The 12892-nt window shown below is 40.5% G+C and overlaps 1 protein-coding gene across 3 annotated transcripts in view; it reads left to right on the forward strand.

Annotated features, from left to right (window-relative positions):
- The first annotated feature begins 334 nt into the window (after positions 1-334).
- pdzrn3b (PDZ domain containing RING finger 3b) overlaps positions 335-12892 on the forward strand; it is a 92864-nt gene continuing 80306 nt past the window's right edge. Inside the window, exons 1-3 of one of the 3 annotated variants that reach the window (XM_067504934.1) lie at positions 335-1172; positions 7758-7871; positions 9755-9862. In XM_067504934.1, coding sequence (XP_067361035.1) covers positions 459-1172; positions 7758-7871; positions 9755-9862 — 936 coding nt within the window. In that variant the 5' untranslated portion in view covers positions 335-458. The remainder of the gene's footprint in view (positions 1173-7757; positions 7872-9754; positions 9863-12892) is intronic. The other 2 variants (XM_067504935.1, XM_067504936.1) reach the window with 2 other exon arrangements.

The raw sequence follows: 12892 nt of genomic DNA on the forward strand, positions 1-12892 counted from the left end.
TGAATATGCAAAAAATAAATAAAGAAAGAAAGAAAGAAAGAAAGAAAGAAAACACCATCATTAGAAACCGAATTATAGCATGGAATAGCTCAGGATAGACTAGTAACGGAAGTTCACATTTGTATGGTTAAAGTCTATGTTTAAGGTGTCATTAAGAAAGTTTAACAGCAACATATTTTATTTTAATAAAGACATTTTCATTTTAAAGCTCAATTAGAAGGCTTTTCCAATTGTAAAATGTAACGAAAGTAATTTACAAAGTTTTCAAACAAAGTTTAAGCTTACGAGGCGCACCTGAATGCAGCAAAAGTCTCGGTCAATTAGTAGAGTTTAGACAGCGAGAGCCTGTACTCCGTCTGTGAGCACTCCACCAATGACCAGCTAAAAACGCCCCACTGCTCCGACTACGATCTGCGGGGGTGGGGAGTCCACAAGTTTGGATTTGGACTTTGAAAACCATGGGATTCGAGCTGGACCGCTTCAAGGGGACCGTGGACCCGGATTTCAAGTGCAACTTGTGCAATAAAGTCTTGGAGGACCCGCTGACGACTCCGTGCGGTCACGTCTTCTGCTCTGGCTGCGTGCTGCCCTGGGTCCTCCAACAGAGCAGCTGCCCCGTCAAATGTCAGCGGATCTCCACTAAAGAGCTCAACCACGTCCTGCCTCTTAAAAATCTCATCCTAAAGTTGGAGATCAAATGTGACAACCACACGAGAGGCTGCGATGCGGTGGTGAAGCTGCAGCATCTGGCCGAGCACGCCGAGATGTGCGACTACACCCCGGCAAAGTGCAGGAATAAAGGATGCAACGAGGTGCTCAACCTGCGGGACATGGATGCTCATATGCGGGAGACGTGCGACTACAGGCCGGTGGGGATATGCGAGAGCGGCTGCGGATTGATGCTCGCCCACAAGGAGCAGAGATTAAACAGCCACTGCTGCCTGAGAGCCCTGAAAGCGCACAACAGCGCGCTGCAATGCAAAATGATCAGCCTGGATAGAGAGTTTAAGAAGCAGACTATTAAAGCCAACAAGCGGGAGAAGTCACTTCTGGCACAACTTTCAGCCGTGCACAGCGAGCTGCAGATGACAGCGCTGAAATATCAGAAGAAATTCACAGAGTACAGCGAGAGAATCGACTCCCTCACGAAGACTGTGGCTTTCTCCTGCAAGGTATGCAACAAAGTTTCTACTCTGAGGGAACAAGAAAGAGCGTCTGTCTCACTTACAGCTCTTTTTTTTTTTTTTAATGGCCTGTGAATTAAGGGAAACCTGTATTCTGGTAGTATAATACCAATAAAACCGCCACACCAGTTTCTAAATATGGTTTAGAGGGATTCTACAGGCAGTTTCTTCTTAAATATGTTCAGCACTATGTACTGATGCCCATCCTGAGTGACATCCAGCTGTAGGGGCTGACTTTATAGGCTTTAAAATATCCTTCTCAAGATATTTGCTTGCATTTTGGGACTTAGTACCTCACTTTTATTGGACCTCCATGTTGCTCCGGGCCAACAGTTACTCAGTTGTGACCTCATCCCAAATGAAAATGGAAGTTAAACCTTTCTGAGGAGATAATCCCTCTTGCAACCATTTTTTTTTTTTAATTTCTGGGCTCCACAGAAGTTTGATTCTTCACTGTCTGCTTCATGGATGTCAGCTGTGCTTCTGGCCAGCTGGCAGTCTGTGTGTCTGTGTGTGTGATGGGGTGGGTGGGGCAAATATTTACTGCAGTTCTGTACACAACAAGGGCCAGGTTCCAGTCACGTTGTTTGCTTGTTTGAGGCTTTCTGTCATCGGATGTTCGCCCTTTCCCTCACTCAATCATAACACATTAGATTGTCGGACGGAGCCGTGTTACTGGCATCAAAGTTTACGCTGTGGGAGGCAGTGAAAATCAGTAGGAGCCTTTAGCTGTACTTGAACTGAAAGACTTTAAAAATAGCATTTTTTCTTCCAGCAGGCTGCAGGCTGTGACAGAGATGATTTGATATTTATTCCCCTTCTGCTTAATGTTACAATATATGGAATGAATGCAAAATCACTGGGAAATAATGTAGTTAAATATGTGAGGACCTCAAAATTTAAAACCTAAGCGATGCACAAGTTCATGAGCCATTTGACATATCACTGAAATTTACTGGAATCAAGTAAACTTTTCTAATTAACTTGATGCACTTTTGCGTTCATTTCAAGTTAATTCAACTTGGAATGTCTATAAGTGTCAAACTTATAAACATGTGTTTAGTTTGCTGAGAGATAACTCCAGCCATTAAATGAAGCTTTAAACAAACAAAACTAGCAGACTTCCCAGCATGCATTTATGAAAGTAAAAACACTTCAGAGTAGTTGGAAAAAAGCAATTATGATGCAACAATTCAAAAGTATTTGTACGGATTTGGGTGGAAAATGGCCCAAATTTCAAATGAAGACTAAACTACGAAATATGAAAAGAGAGAAAATGGATATTCAATCTTCAATCATGTGACTAAAAAATATCTTGATTTTCTTTTTTTTTTTTTTTTTTACTTTATTTTTAAAGTTCAGTTAACTGAGTTGGTTTTACATTTTCAAAACTGAGCTAACTTGTTAAAGTTCAGTTAAATCGTTTTTAGTTAGGTGAAGTTAGGTTTCCAAGTTGAGCCCACTTGAAATGATTTACAGCCATTAAATCAGTCTATGGTTGTTGCACTGCTGCAGCGATCAGCGGAGGGGAGGGGTCAGATTGTTATCAGCCTTAAATCTGTTCAAGTACAGGAAGAGGAAGCAAAATGGCTTTTCTTAGATGCTGTTCTTACTTCCGTTTACATCTCCCTGTTTTGTTAGCGATGTTTCTTTATTTGGTTTCTTTATATAAAATATAATTTATTTATTTTATTATATATATATATATTTTTTGCCTGGTGTTTCCATATATTCATTACAGACTCTGTTCCCAGTAAAGTGTGTTCCGGTAGGCTGGTAAATTGTGCATCAAAAGCACCGATGTGGGGAAATGGTGAAATTGCTCATGCTGGTATAAAGAAGCTTGCTGGGCCTGCAGCACAGCTGGTTATCCTAGTTCATTTGACAGCAGCATCTCAGAACTACCACTGAGATGAACCTTTAGTGAAACCCAGCGTAAACTGGAGGAATAAAGCTCCTCTCTTTGGACATGTCTCGAATGTACATTAAAGACACAGGGACATTTCCAGAAATCATTCACACATAGAAAGAGCAGGTCAGGAGGAGAAGGGGGGGGGGGAAAACTGCACTTTATGGATGATGTTGGAAGAGCATTTCTCATTCACTGGGTCCAGTCAAGCAGTGAACATGATTGTTTGGTGGGAGAAGCTCAATGCAGACATGGCAGTATGAAACAGAGCGTCACAAGTGGGATTAGCTGTGGGAGGCAGGCGACTTGCAGACTGCCACTGAAACTCGCTCTGTGCCAAAGCTGGATTTATACTTCTGCATTAAAAGGTTATGGTTCCTAGTTTGATGATTGCCGCCTCTGGCTACACCATTTGGGGTCAACAGCAACTTTAACTGGATGCTTGTTTTCTTGGACATGTTTCTGATACTGGTGGAGTTGGTTAACAGCAGGACAAAACGAAGGAAGTTAAAGCCACATATGTCTAAAGAATGTGAACATTACACTAACTGTAAGGTTATATTCTATTTTCAGTTAAGACACACGGCAACTGAACTTAACCGGTTTTCTAAACTTGTGTGTGTTGTACATGGGAGACTGCACAGCTACTTTAGAGGTATGAGCTGTACAATTGGGGAAAAAAGCTGACATTGCATTACATTTTTTCAGCAATCAATACTATCGTAAAACAGTTCACTAGATGATTAAATAGCTTGGAAATAATTAATGATTCCAAAATAACTGGGGTGATTATTGTAAATGAGCGCATCTGTATAGAAAAACACCCTGTTGCATTGTCTCCCCTCCTCTACTGTCTTCTTGTGCCATCATCGCTTCTGAAAAATGAATTGTCTCCATTTTAAAAATTCAATAGCACATCAAGCGGAACTTAAACCTGAAATTTGGATACAAGTTAGGAGCTGCAGTTACTTCCAGGCTACCATAACTAAAACTAAATGGTCTAACCAAGTCAATGGAACTATATTGCAAAATGGTTTTAGTCTTAAGACATATAATTAAAATGACAAATGAAAGATCACACCCTTTTTGACTAAGATCCTCGACCTGTCCCTTGAACTCTCTCCTCTTGATGGCAGTCGACCCTGCAGTGTTTACCGTCTGCTAGCATTAGCACGAAGGGCGCGTTTGTTTTAATTCCCGAGTAGCAGAAGTGGGTTGATGGCTGCTCCATGTTAACAGGATTCAGAAGTCCTGTATTCCAAAAAAATCAGTTCTTCTAAAGCTTGTAGACAAGACAAAGGTCAGGAGGTCAGTTGCAGCACTTTAATGTTTTAGAGGTGGCACAGTATAAAATGTTGCAACTGTTAAAGTACATTTCTTTGTGAGTATTAATAAACCTAGATGTCAGCATGAATGCACATAGGTGAAACACTGAGTTACATTACATGCTTTTGTATCTATTAGAGCAAAACGTTGGCATCATGATGTGTTGAAGTTAATTTGCCTCACGTGACAATCTCACATCCTGATGCACACATCACCATGGCAATGCTGAAACGATAAATCATGCAGCCCTAGTGGAGAATAGAAAGCACAACTCTACTTAATTTACACAGTACGGCACATGGGTCTACTGTTGCGGAGGAGAAATCATCATCTGTTATCAGATTTGATTAAAGTTACGGCCTATTAAAATTTGTCATAGGGGAAAAGTCAACGTAATGGAATTAATGATGGCTCTTTTCCTTTAAAGCTATGCTGGTGAGCCAGCATTAGTAGCACAGAGCTAGAACAACTTAATGAAGTGCATCCATTACTAGATGCATTTCACAATTTCTGTGGAGAGACGGGTCTAAGAAACATTTGTTATGACATATTTGTTCTTCGCATCAACTGCGACGACAGACGGCTACCCTACTCTGGTTTGTTTTTCAGTCTCCATCACTCCTCAGGATTTTTTAATGTCTTCTTTTAATAACCAGAGAGCAACTGTGAGGAAAATCATGATGACCTGGCTGTGTGGAATAACTGAGTGAAGTTTCCAATAATGGCTCTAACACTTTTTATACTTAATCACTAAGCCAGGAAGAGCAATAAAACAAAGCAACAACAGTTAAAGAAAAAAAAAAAAACAGTAATTCTGGGGCTGCCAGAATTACTGTCACACTTTCCATTCAGCTTTCATTCTGTGCTCTTCTTTAGCTGCTATGAATGACAGTGTTTGTGTTACAGCATCTATCAAAATCACAAGATATCAAACAGATTGAATCTCCATTGATTTTGATCTGGGTAATCAAGGGCTCAATCTGATTAGACTAATTGTAGACTAATTTTAAAGCATGAGTCTATGAGATGATTTATCACAGTAATGTACCCCATTAGTAATCTGCAAAACATGGATGTCAATTGGATATGACAGAAAACACATTAAAAGCCGACTACAAGTCACTGAAAATGTGTTTTTAATAATCCTCAGGAGAAAGACTCGCTGAGTAATAGTTCTAAAATGAATTTGAAATATGCCACATCATAACCAGACTGAATGTCTTCAATGACCAGGTCACTGAGTTCCTGTCCCTTGAACACAGGCTAGTAGTTTATGAATCAATATTTTCCTTCTTCGGCATTACAGTACCTACACTATAATTAGATGCACGCGGCAGACGGAAGGGAAGGCAGTTTGATGGAGGACAGACTCGGAAAGTGTGACTGGTGCTGAGGTGAACGCTGAACATGAATGTGCCAAGTCACCAGTGAGCAGCAGACTATAAAGTTTCAGCGCTAGTTCACGTTGTCTCCTCAGCTGCTCTGTTTTCCTTCAGTAAAAGTTATTGTTGAACATTTGTTTACTTGACCTACCTAGCTCAATGTTGTCTGCATCATAATGCTTTTGCTTTTTTGTTTAGTTATTTTATTTTTATCACCTAGGCATGCCTGATGTTTTAGTGAATGCACAGCCTCCTGGAGAGATTCACTTCATTTCTCAGGGATTAGAGCTTTGATAGAGTGTTTGCAGATGTGGAAAGAGTGCTGCTTGATTACACTGTGCTTTTGTGATGGCACTTGCAGATGCAATGTAAAAAAAAAAAAAAAAAAAAAAAAAAACACCTATAAAATCTATCTAGATTGTTTAACGGCTTGTGGCAGATTCAGTACAACTCAAGTGAATGGTGCCTTTTTTTTTTTTTTTTTTTTTCTTTTTTGCATTTACATCTCAAATTCTCAGTCGTAGCCAATTCAGTTTCCTCTAAAGGCCCAACTGTGTTCTTGTTGACGGTATCTATAATGCAGGAGCATGTGTCACTAATGCAGCCATGACCCAGTGCTGGAGCGGGCATTCCAGCACGGCCTGACATTCATTTTAGCCTATATGGCAGTCAGGATACTGTCCATGCCAATAATATCTGCTTTATATTTAGTGCCACTATGCAGGAGCATGTTGGAGTGGCAGCTGAAATGACGCCACCTCATAACTCACCTTTAACTTCAGTTTAAAAAAACAAATTAAGAGCTGACTCTGCATGTTTCCCAGAGGTTGTCGTGTCATGTTGCCACTAAGTGAAAGGTCCTCTGGTGTATTAATTTACACAGGACAACAGTGTGTGAGAAGGAGAAGGCTGTTGGCTCTTCTATGATCTCGTCACCTTCTGGTCTTGGGGTTTGACTGAGCTATGGAAATGGTTACCGTTTGTGTTTACGTAATTAAAAAAGACAAAAATTATAAAATATAAATAAAGCCATTTTCCTGCTAAGGTCCTTCTCGAGTTTTTCAACTAATAATTTTAAATAAGCAAACTCTAATTTAGGATTTCAAATTGAGCCTATTTTTATTAAGCTCCCTTTCAGATAGAATTCTAACATTGACAAACCGTTGGTGTGTCGAGCCTGACGGTGTTTCAGCAGCTGAAGCTAATGTTAGCTTTACCGACTCATACGTGAGTCAGCTGCTTCAGCTTCAGCTGCTACAGAACTAGAACTATATATGATGTAATTAAAAATGTAGCCAGGGCATTTCAAGCTGGACAAATACTAAGCTAACATCATCTGGTTTGGTTTGACGTGAGGCAGTTAACTAATTTGTTTAAAAAGGGTCTCACCAATTTTCTTGTGGTCTTTGATTTTTTTTTTTCTTTCTTTCTTTCAATTAAACAATCTTTACATGAGTGTTAGTTTTACTAAAATGCAGAATCAGCATCGCTTAGCTAAAAGCTAAGTAAATTTGCCGAATGCATTTCGAGCAGCAGAGAGAGACGCACATGCTACGTGGTGCTACTTTCTTAACGTACAAGAATGAGAGGAAATGACCATCTCAGCTGGCGTCCAGAGTTTTAGCGACACAGAAATATAAAATCGGCTGATTGCTGACTGGCAGGTCGTTCCTGTTGCCAGTTTACACTTCCATTTGAGACCAAACAGTTTTTACTTTACCCCCACTCACTGTTACGCTTTCACGTAACCCCTTAATGTTTAGAAAGGGGTGTTATTAACTTCCCCCTTATCCCTACACTTTGTTCTAGTTACAATTTTTATTTGTCATTCATTCTGTTCTGTTCTCCCTCTTAAAGTACCCAGTTGAATCCATCCGTCGCTCGCCTTAATAATGGCTTATTAGGAGTAAGGTCCAGACATCACTTTGTTAATGACTCTCCTCTGTTTGTCTGTAGGAAGGCGAGACTAAAAGCGTGACAGTTGTCCTTCTTCGCGAGGACGGCTCTCTGGGATTTAACATCGTAGGAGGAAGGCCATGTGCGGTAGGTTGCAAGCTGAGGATCTTGGAGGTTAACCCCCCCCACCCCACCCCACCCCACCCCACCCCACCCCACTGGGATCAGCTGAGTGTTAAAGGGCAACTCAGGAATGAATAGCTCGTACTTGAAGCACCACAAGCTTTCTCTGTACCGACTGACGCAGCTTTAGACAGAAACTTTTCTCTAGTTTGTGGATGGATGGACCGCATCTATCAAGTTTTATTGTGTTTATATATTGGTCTGGTTTCGTGGATTTGGCATGACAGATTAAAACAACTATAATTACTTTTATGAGAGTTAAATCTGGGATTATGGCTTCGACCACAGTTGTTTTGTCTCTAATTGAGGGGCTTTTGGTGGTGAGGTAAACACAGAGGAGAGGACAGGGTCTTTTATCCCGGCCTGAACCTTTCACAGCCACTATGTTTTCTGCCTCCAGGCCCTGAAGTGAAAGTCATTAATGATGCCACACGCTCTGTTAAGTGAGGGGTTGAAAATATCTTTGCACTGGTTGCAACTCTATCATCCATACATGGAGCTTCTTTTTGCAGTTCCCATTGAAATGGGATTCCCTATATCCGTTTCAAGTGTTACGGTGCTGTTTTCCACAGCCACAGTGACGCACTTTTCCACAGTGACACAGCTTATCACAGTTAAACTTTTTATAGTGGGAAACTATAAAAAGATCTGTGCATCTACAGTCTCAGATTTTGCGACCTTTCCTGCTCTTGTGACAGAACCCATGCATCAAATTCAACCATAGGACGGCAGGGATAATACTTTTGCTTTCCCTGTTAACCTCAAATCAGCAGTCGGTGTAAGAAGCTATTCATTAAAGTGGAAATAGATAATGCCATGGTAGCTCCTGACACGTGTTTCATGTGGCTGTTGTTCTGTAACGGCTTGGTAAGTGCAATCAACTGTCAGGTTTTGTGGTCTCTGGAAGGTCTCGATTGTCTACTGTTCTCATGAAAGCCATAGTTCCAAGCTTGGTGAAGCATATGCAGCAAGGCATTGCCATTTTACCTTTGTGATGATGCCCGTGAAACACGAAGCAGCCAACAAATTATTAAATAGAGCTAGCACTGTGACTTCCCATTAAATCTCATCAATTGTAGTTGTGAGCTTAGTGCTCCGGAGGAGTGCAGAACATAAACACAAGTGCTATGAGAGATGTTAGCAGTAGTTTTTAAGCCAGACTTAGCTCTGCCTCTAGGGCCACGGCCACAGCTTTGGATGCGGACTGTCTCATACCCATGCAGCATGCCATCATTTAGGTTATTTTGCATGCCAGGGTTAAAGCCCTCAGGCCTGGGAAGCATCTGAAATTAGAGCTAAACTAAGTCCACACTCGAAAGCAGGGTAATTAGGTCAGTTTATCCATATTCCAAAGGGGCATGTTTTTTCCATTTACCATACCTGCCTAGTGTCCAGACACGCAGCTATTTATGATTATATGTGCTCGGATTTCGGCATATCAAGCTCTGAAATGGCTGCTTCCTGTGTAAAGTGCAGACAATCAAAAATGGTGAATTACTTATGAGCTATTCAGTGCCACTCACTCTAAATATAGTATAAATACAGTATAAAATATATTCAATTATATTCTGCTTCTCTGCTCTAAAGAACTAACAACTAACAAAACTAAAGTATCTGCATTACCGCATTTTTTTGTAACTTAAGTGAAATAACTCTTTATTAATCGACACACAACCAATTGTGTTGGTCTGGTCAAACCATGTGAATGTCTGCACAAATTCCAAGTGTTATGAGCGATTTATTGAATTTTCCTCAAACAAATTTCCCTGCACTGCATTTTATCGGAGTTTCTACACTACTATTCTTCTAAATGTTTTGAGCATTGAGGTTTCACTGTTTCCACATAAATAATACATGCCGTTTTTCCTCCACAGGATGACAATGACAGCACTTCAAATGAAGGGATCTTTGTATCCAAGATCATCGAGACTGGTCCAGCGGACAAGGAAGGAGGCCTTCAAATCCATGACAGAATAATAGAGGTATGTGGGCTATGCTGGCTTCAGCGTTCCTTTTTATAATGTGAAAGCTGCTGTCTGTTCTATAAAGATGAAGACAGCAAGGCTGGCAAGACCATCAATCAATATTTATGTTTAAATTACATCAAATGAGCATTTAAGGCCTTTGTTTGAGCTTTGCTACCCTTTTGTACACAATTAAAGTTAATATACTTCTACCATTCAGCTCTCAGAGTAAGGCATTGTTAGATGGGACGTCACTACCGATAGGTCGTGATACACCTGAAGCGAGGCTGTCTGTCTTCGGCTATAGTGAGTGAGAAAGAGCCCTGTGTGTGTTTTCGTAGTTGACAAATCTTTTATGACAGAGCTGCCGTGTCGCATCCTCCTCTTGCCTTTAAACAGAATACCGTGTGGGAAGGCCAGCTCACCCTGAGGTCAACTTGAGGGATGTGCTGAAAAGCTCAGTATCACAAAGGTTGCTTTTAGAGAGCAGTTGTCAGCCAGAATCTTACACAATGGCTCTATTGAATAAAGAGGTTAATGTGGATTGCAAGTATGTATTACTGTGTGCCGCAAGATGACAAATGTGGTTTGTCGTTGGCTTTATTGTCAAGCCTCAGTGAAACTGCCTCTGATTTTTTTTTTCATTTTGACCAAATACACTGCTCACAGTGATGTTTGTGGAAAGTGTCGGCACGACAAGAAGATGCCAGCATCTGGACTGTGGCCCATGATCACTCCGTTTTGTCATTCATCCAGTCAAATGCTAACTGCTTACATATTGCCAGAAGTACTCTTGCTCAAGCCAAACACTCTGGTTTTAAATAATTTGCATGTATATAATGCAACACCATCACTAAGATGTGACATGTCCTCAGTTCGGATCGCTTCAAATTACACAATTAAGTGTCTCAAAGCTCTCTGCAACATGAGATTTGTCATGAGATCCCATAACAAAGGACAGGTTGAGCAAGCAATTCACGGGGAACTTGTTGACTTGAGGCCAAAAATGGACTCCAAATGGGGCACCAGCTGATCAGTTAATGGAGATTAGCTCATGTGTCACGTGAACATGTGCGAGTGGTCCTGTGTCTTCGCGTGCATCTGCAGTGTGGTTTTTTTTTTTTTTTTTTTTTTATGAGCTTGCGTGCATCTGTTTGCCCCGGCATGTGTATGGCACAGGAAGGTTAGAGAGTCATACTAATGGGCCAGATGTTGCTGTATTTGGTTACTTGACAAGATATTATGCATTGGGTTTAATGTTGAGATATCCGCACACACTTTATTGGTTTAAAAAAGGGAAGACAGTAAAGATTTGCTACACTTTTGTTTGACTTGTTTTTGACCTATTGTGGTTAAAGTCACACAAACTATGCACTGAGGAGAACATAATTCAGTTCAATTCTTCTTTATTTATATAGCAAAATTTACAACAAAAAAACACCTCATGGCACTTTGCATAGTAAGGTGAAGACCTTATAAAATATAGTGGAAAACCAAACAAATCCTTGAGCAAACAGTGGAGAGGAAAAACTCCCTTTTAATGCAAAAAAAAACTAAAACAGAACCAGGCTCAAGGTGGGCGGCCATCTGCCTTGACCGGTTGGGGTAAGTGGGAAAAGAAAAGAAAAGAAGAGCAACAAAAAAGCAACAAACAAATCACTGGGCATGTTTGTGCGGCACACACAGCTCTGAAGCTGGGAATACAAGCAGAAAGGTAAAGAGAGTGAGAGAGAAGCACAAGTACGGGAAAAAAGAAGATGCAAAGTTAATCTCATGCACTGGTGACTTAAAAATGAGGAGAGGGAAGGAGAAGAGCTCGGTGCATCGGGGGTGGGGGGGTGGGGGGGACTCTGAGCACTCTATAGCAGCAAAACGAAGAGATGATTCAGAGTCACCTGAGCCAGCTTTCAGTATAAGATTTATGAAACATGAAAGTTTTTAGTCTAGTCTTGAAAGTAGAGAGGGAGTCTGCCTCCCGAATCTTAACTGCGAGCTGGTTCCACAGGAGAGGAGCTTGAGAGCTAAAGGCTCTGCCTCCCATTCTACTTCTGGAAACTCTAGGAACATGAGGAAAGAGAGCACATGGGCAGAGAGGATGTGAAGAGCCTGAGGAGGTAGCAAAGCACCCTATTAAGTGACCTTTTCTTTTCAAGCAGTGAGGGATTTACTAGGTGAAACCTAATAAAATAAATCATTCAGCCATTGAAATTGAAATGTATAGACAGTTCAGAGTTGTTGTTCCACATTGGTGCTTTTCATAGGATGGGAAACCCGATAGTGGTGGTTTATATTTCGAAGTTTCCTCTTTGTTAGTTGGCTCAACCGAAAAAAGTTTCATGTCATGTTTTTTTTTTTTTTTAGTCCACAATAGGAACTGCAATGTCCTAACAACTTTGATTTTTGCACACAAGTACAAGAAGCTTGGCTAAATCTACAGTTATTTCTAGGATGGCTGCAACAAGAATGTGTAAACATAAAAAGGATGTGCGGTTTTCTGGTGTGTTGCAACTAATGGTAATTGGTCTTAGTCAATGTGTTGAATGTTTTTCAGATTAATGATTCAAATTAAGGTGGTGCCTCCAGATTTTCTTATGGAGACAGCATTAAAGATGAATTATTAACAGCAGTTCTAATCTGTTAAGTTACTAAATGTTTTAGCAATAATTTGGCCGTGTGAATGTTAAAAGGTTGAATTCCAATTGTAAATTGACACTTTTGTGCTTCAGATTGCAAAGTGTCACTTTAAACATTTCAGATTTACTATTATAACTTTTATTTAGTTTTTTGCTATGAAACCTTTTCTTTTTTTATTCAATTTTGATCCAAAGCAAATTAGGTACTAGTTCTGGGCTAGTGCTAGTAGCAGTTTATAGTTTATTCAACCTGCAAACCTCCTATGAACCATGTTGCTTTTCCATGGGCTGGGAAGCCACATAGTTTCACGTCATTATGTGGTTTCACATAAAAATGTACCTTTATTTCTAAACACGGTTGCTGTAAACTCATTAGGATAAACTAAACGTCCCAAAGATTCTCATTGTGGTTGAA

This window comes from Channa argus, chromosome 5 (genome assembly GCF_033026475.1).
Source record: "Channa argus isolate prfri chromosome 5, Channa argus male v1.0, whole genome shotgun sequence".
In the NCBI taxonomy this organism is placed as follows: domain Eukaryota; kingdom Metazoa; phylum Chordata; class Actinopteri; order Anabantiformes; family Channidae; genus Channa; species Channa argus.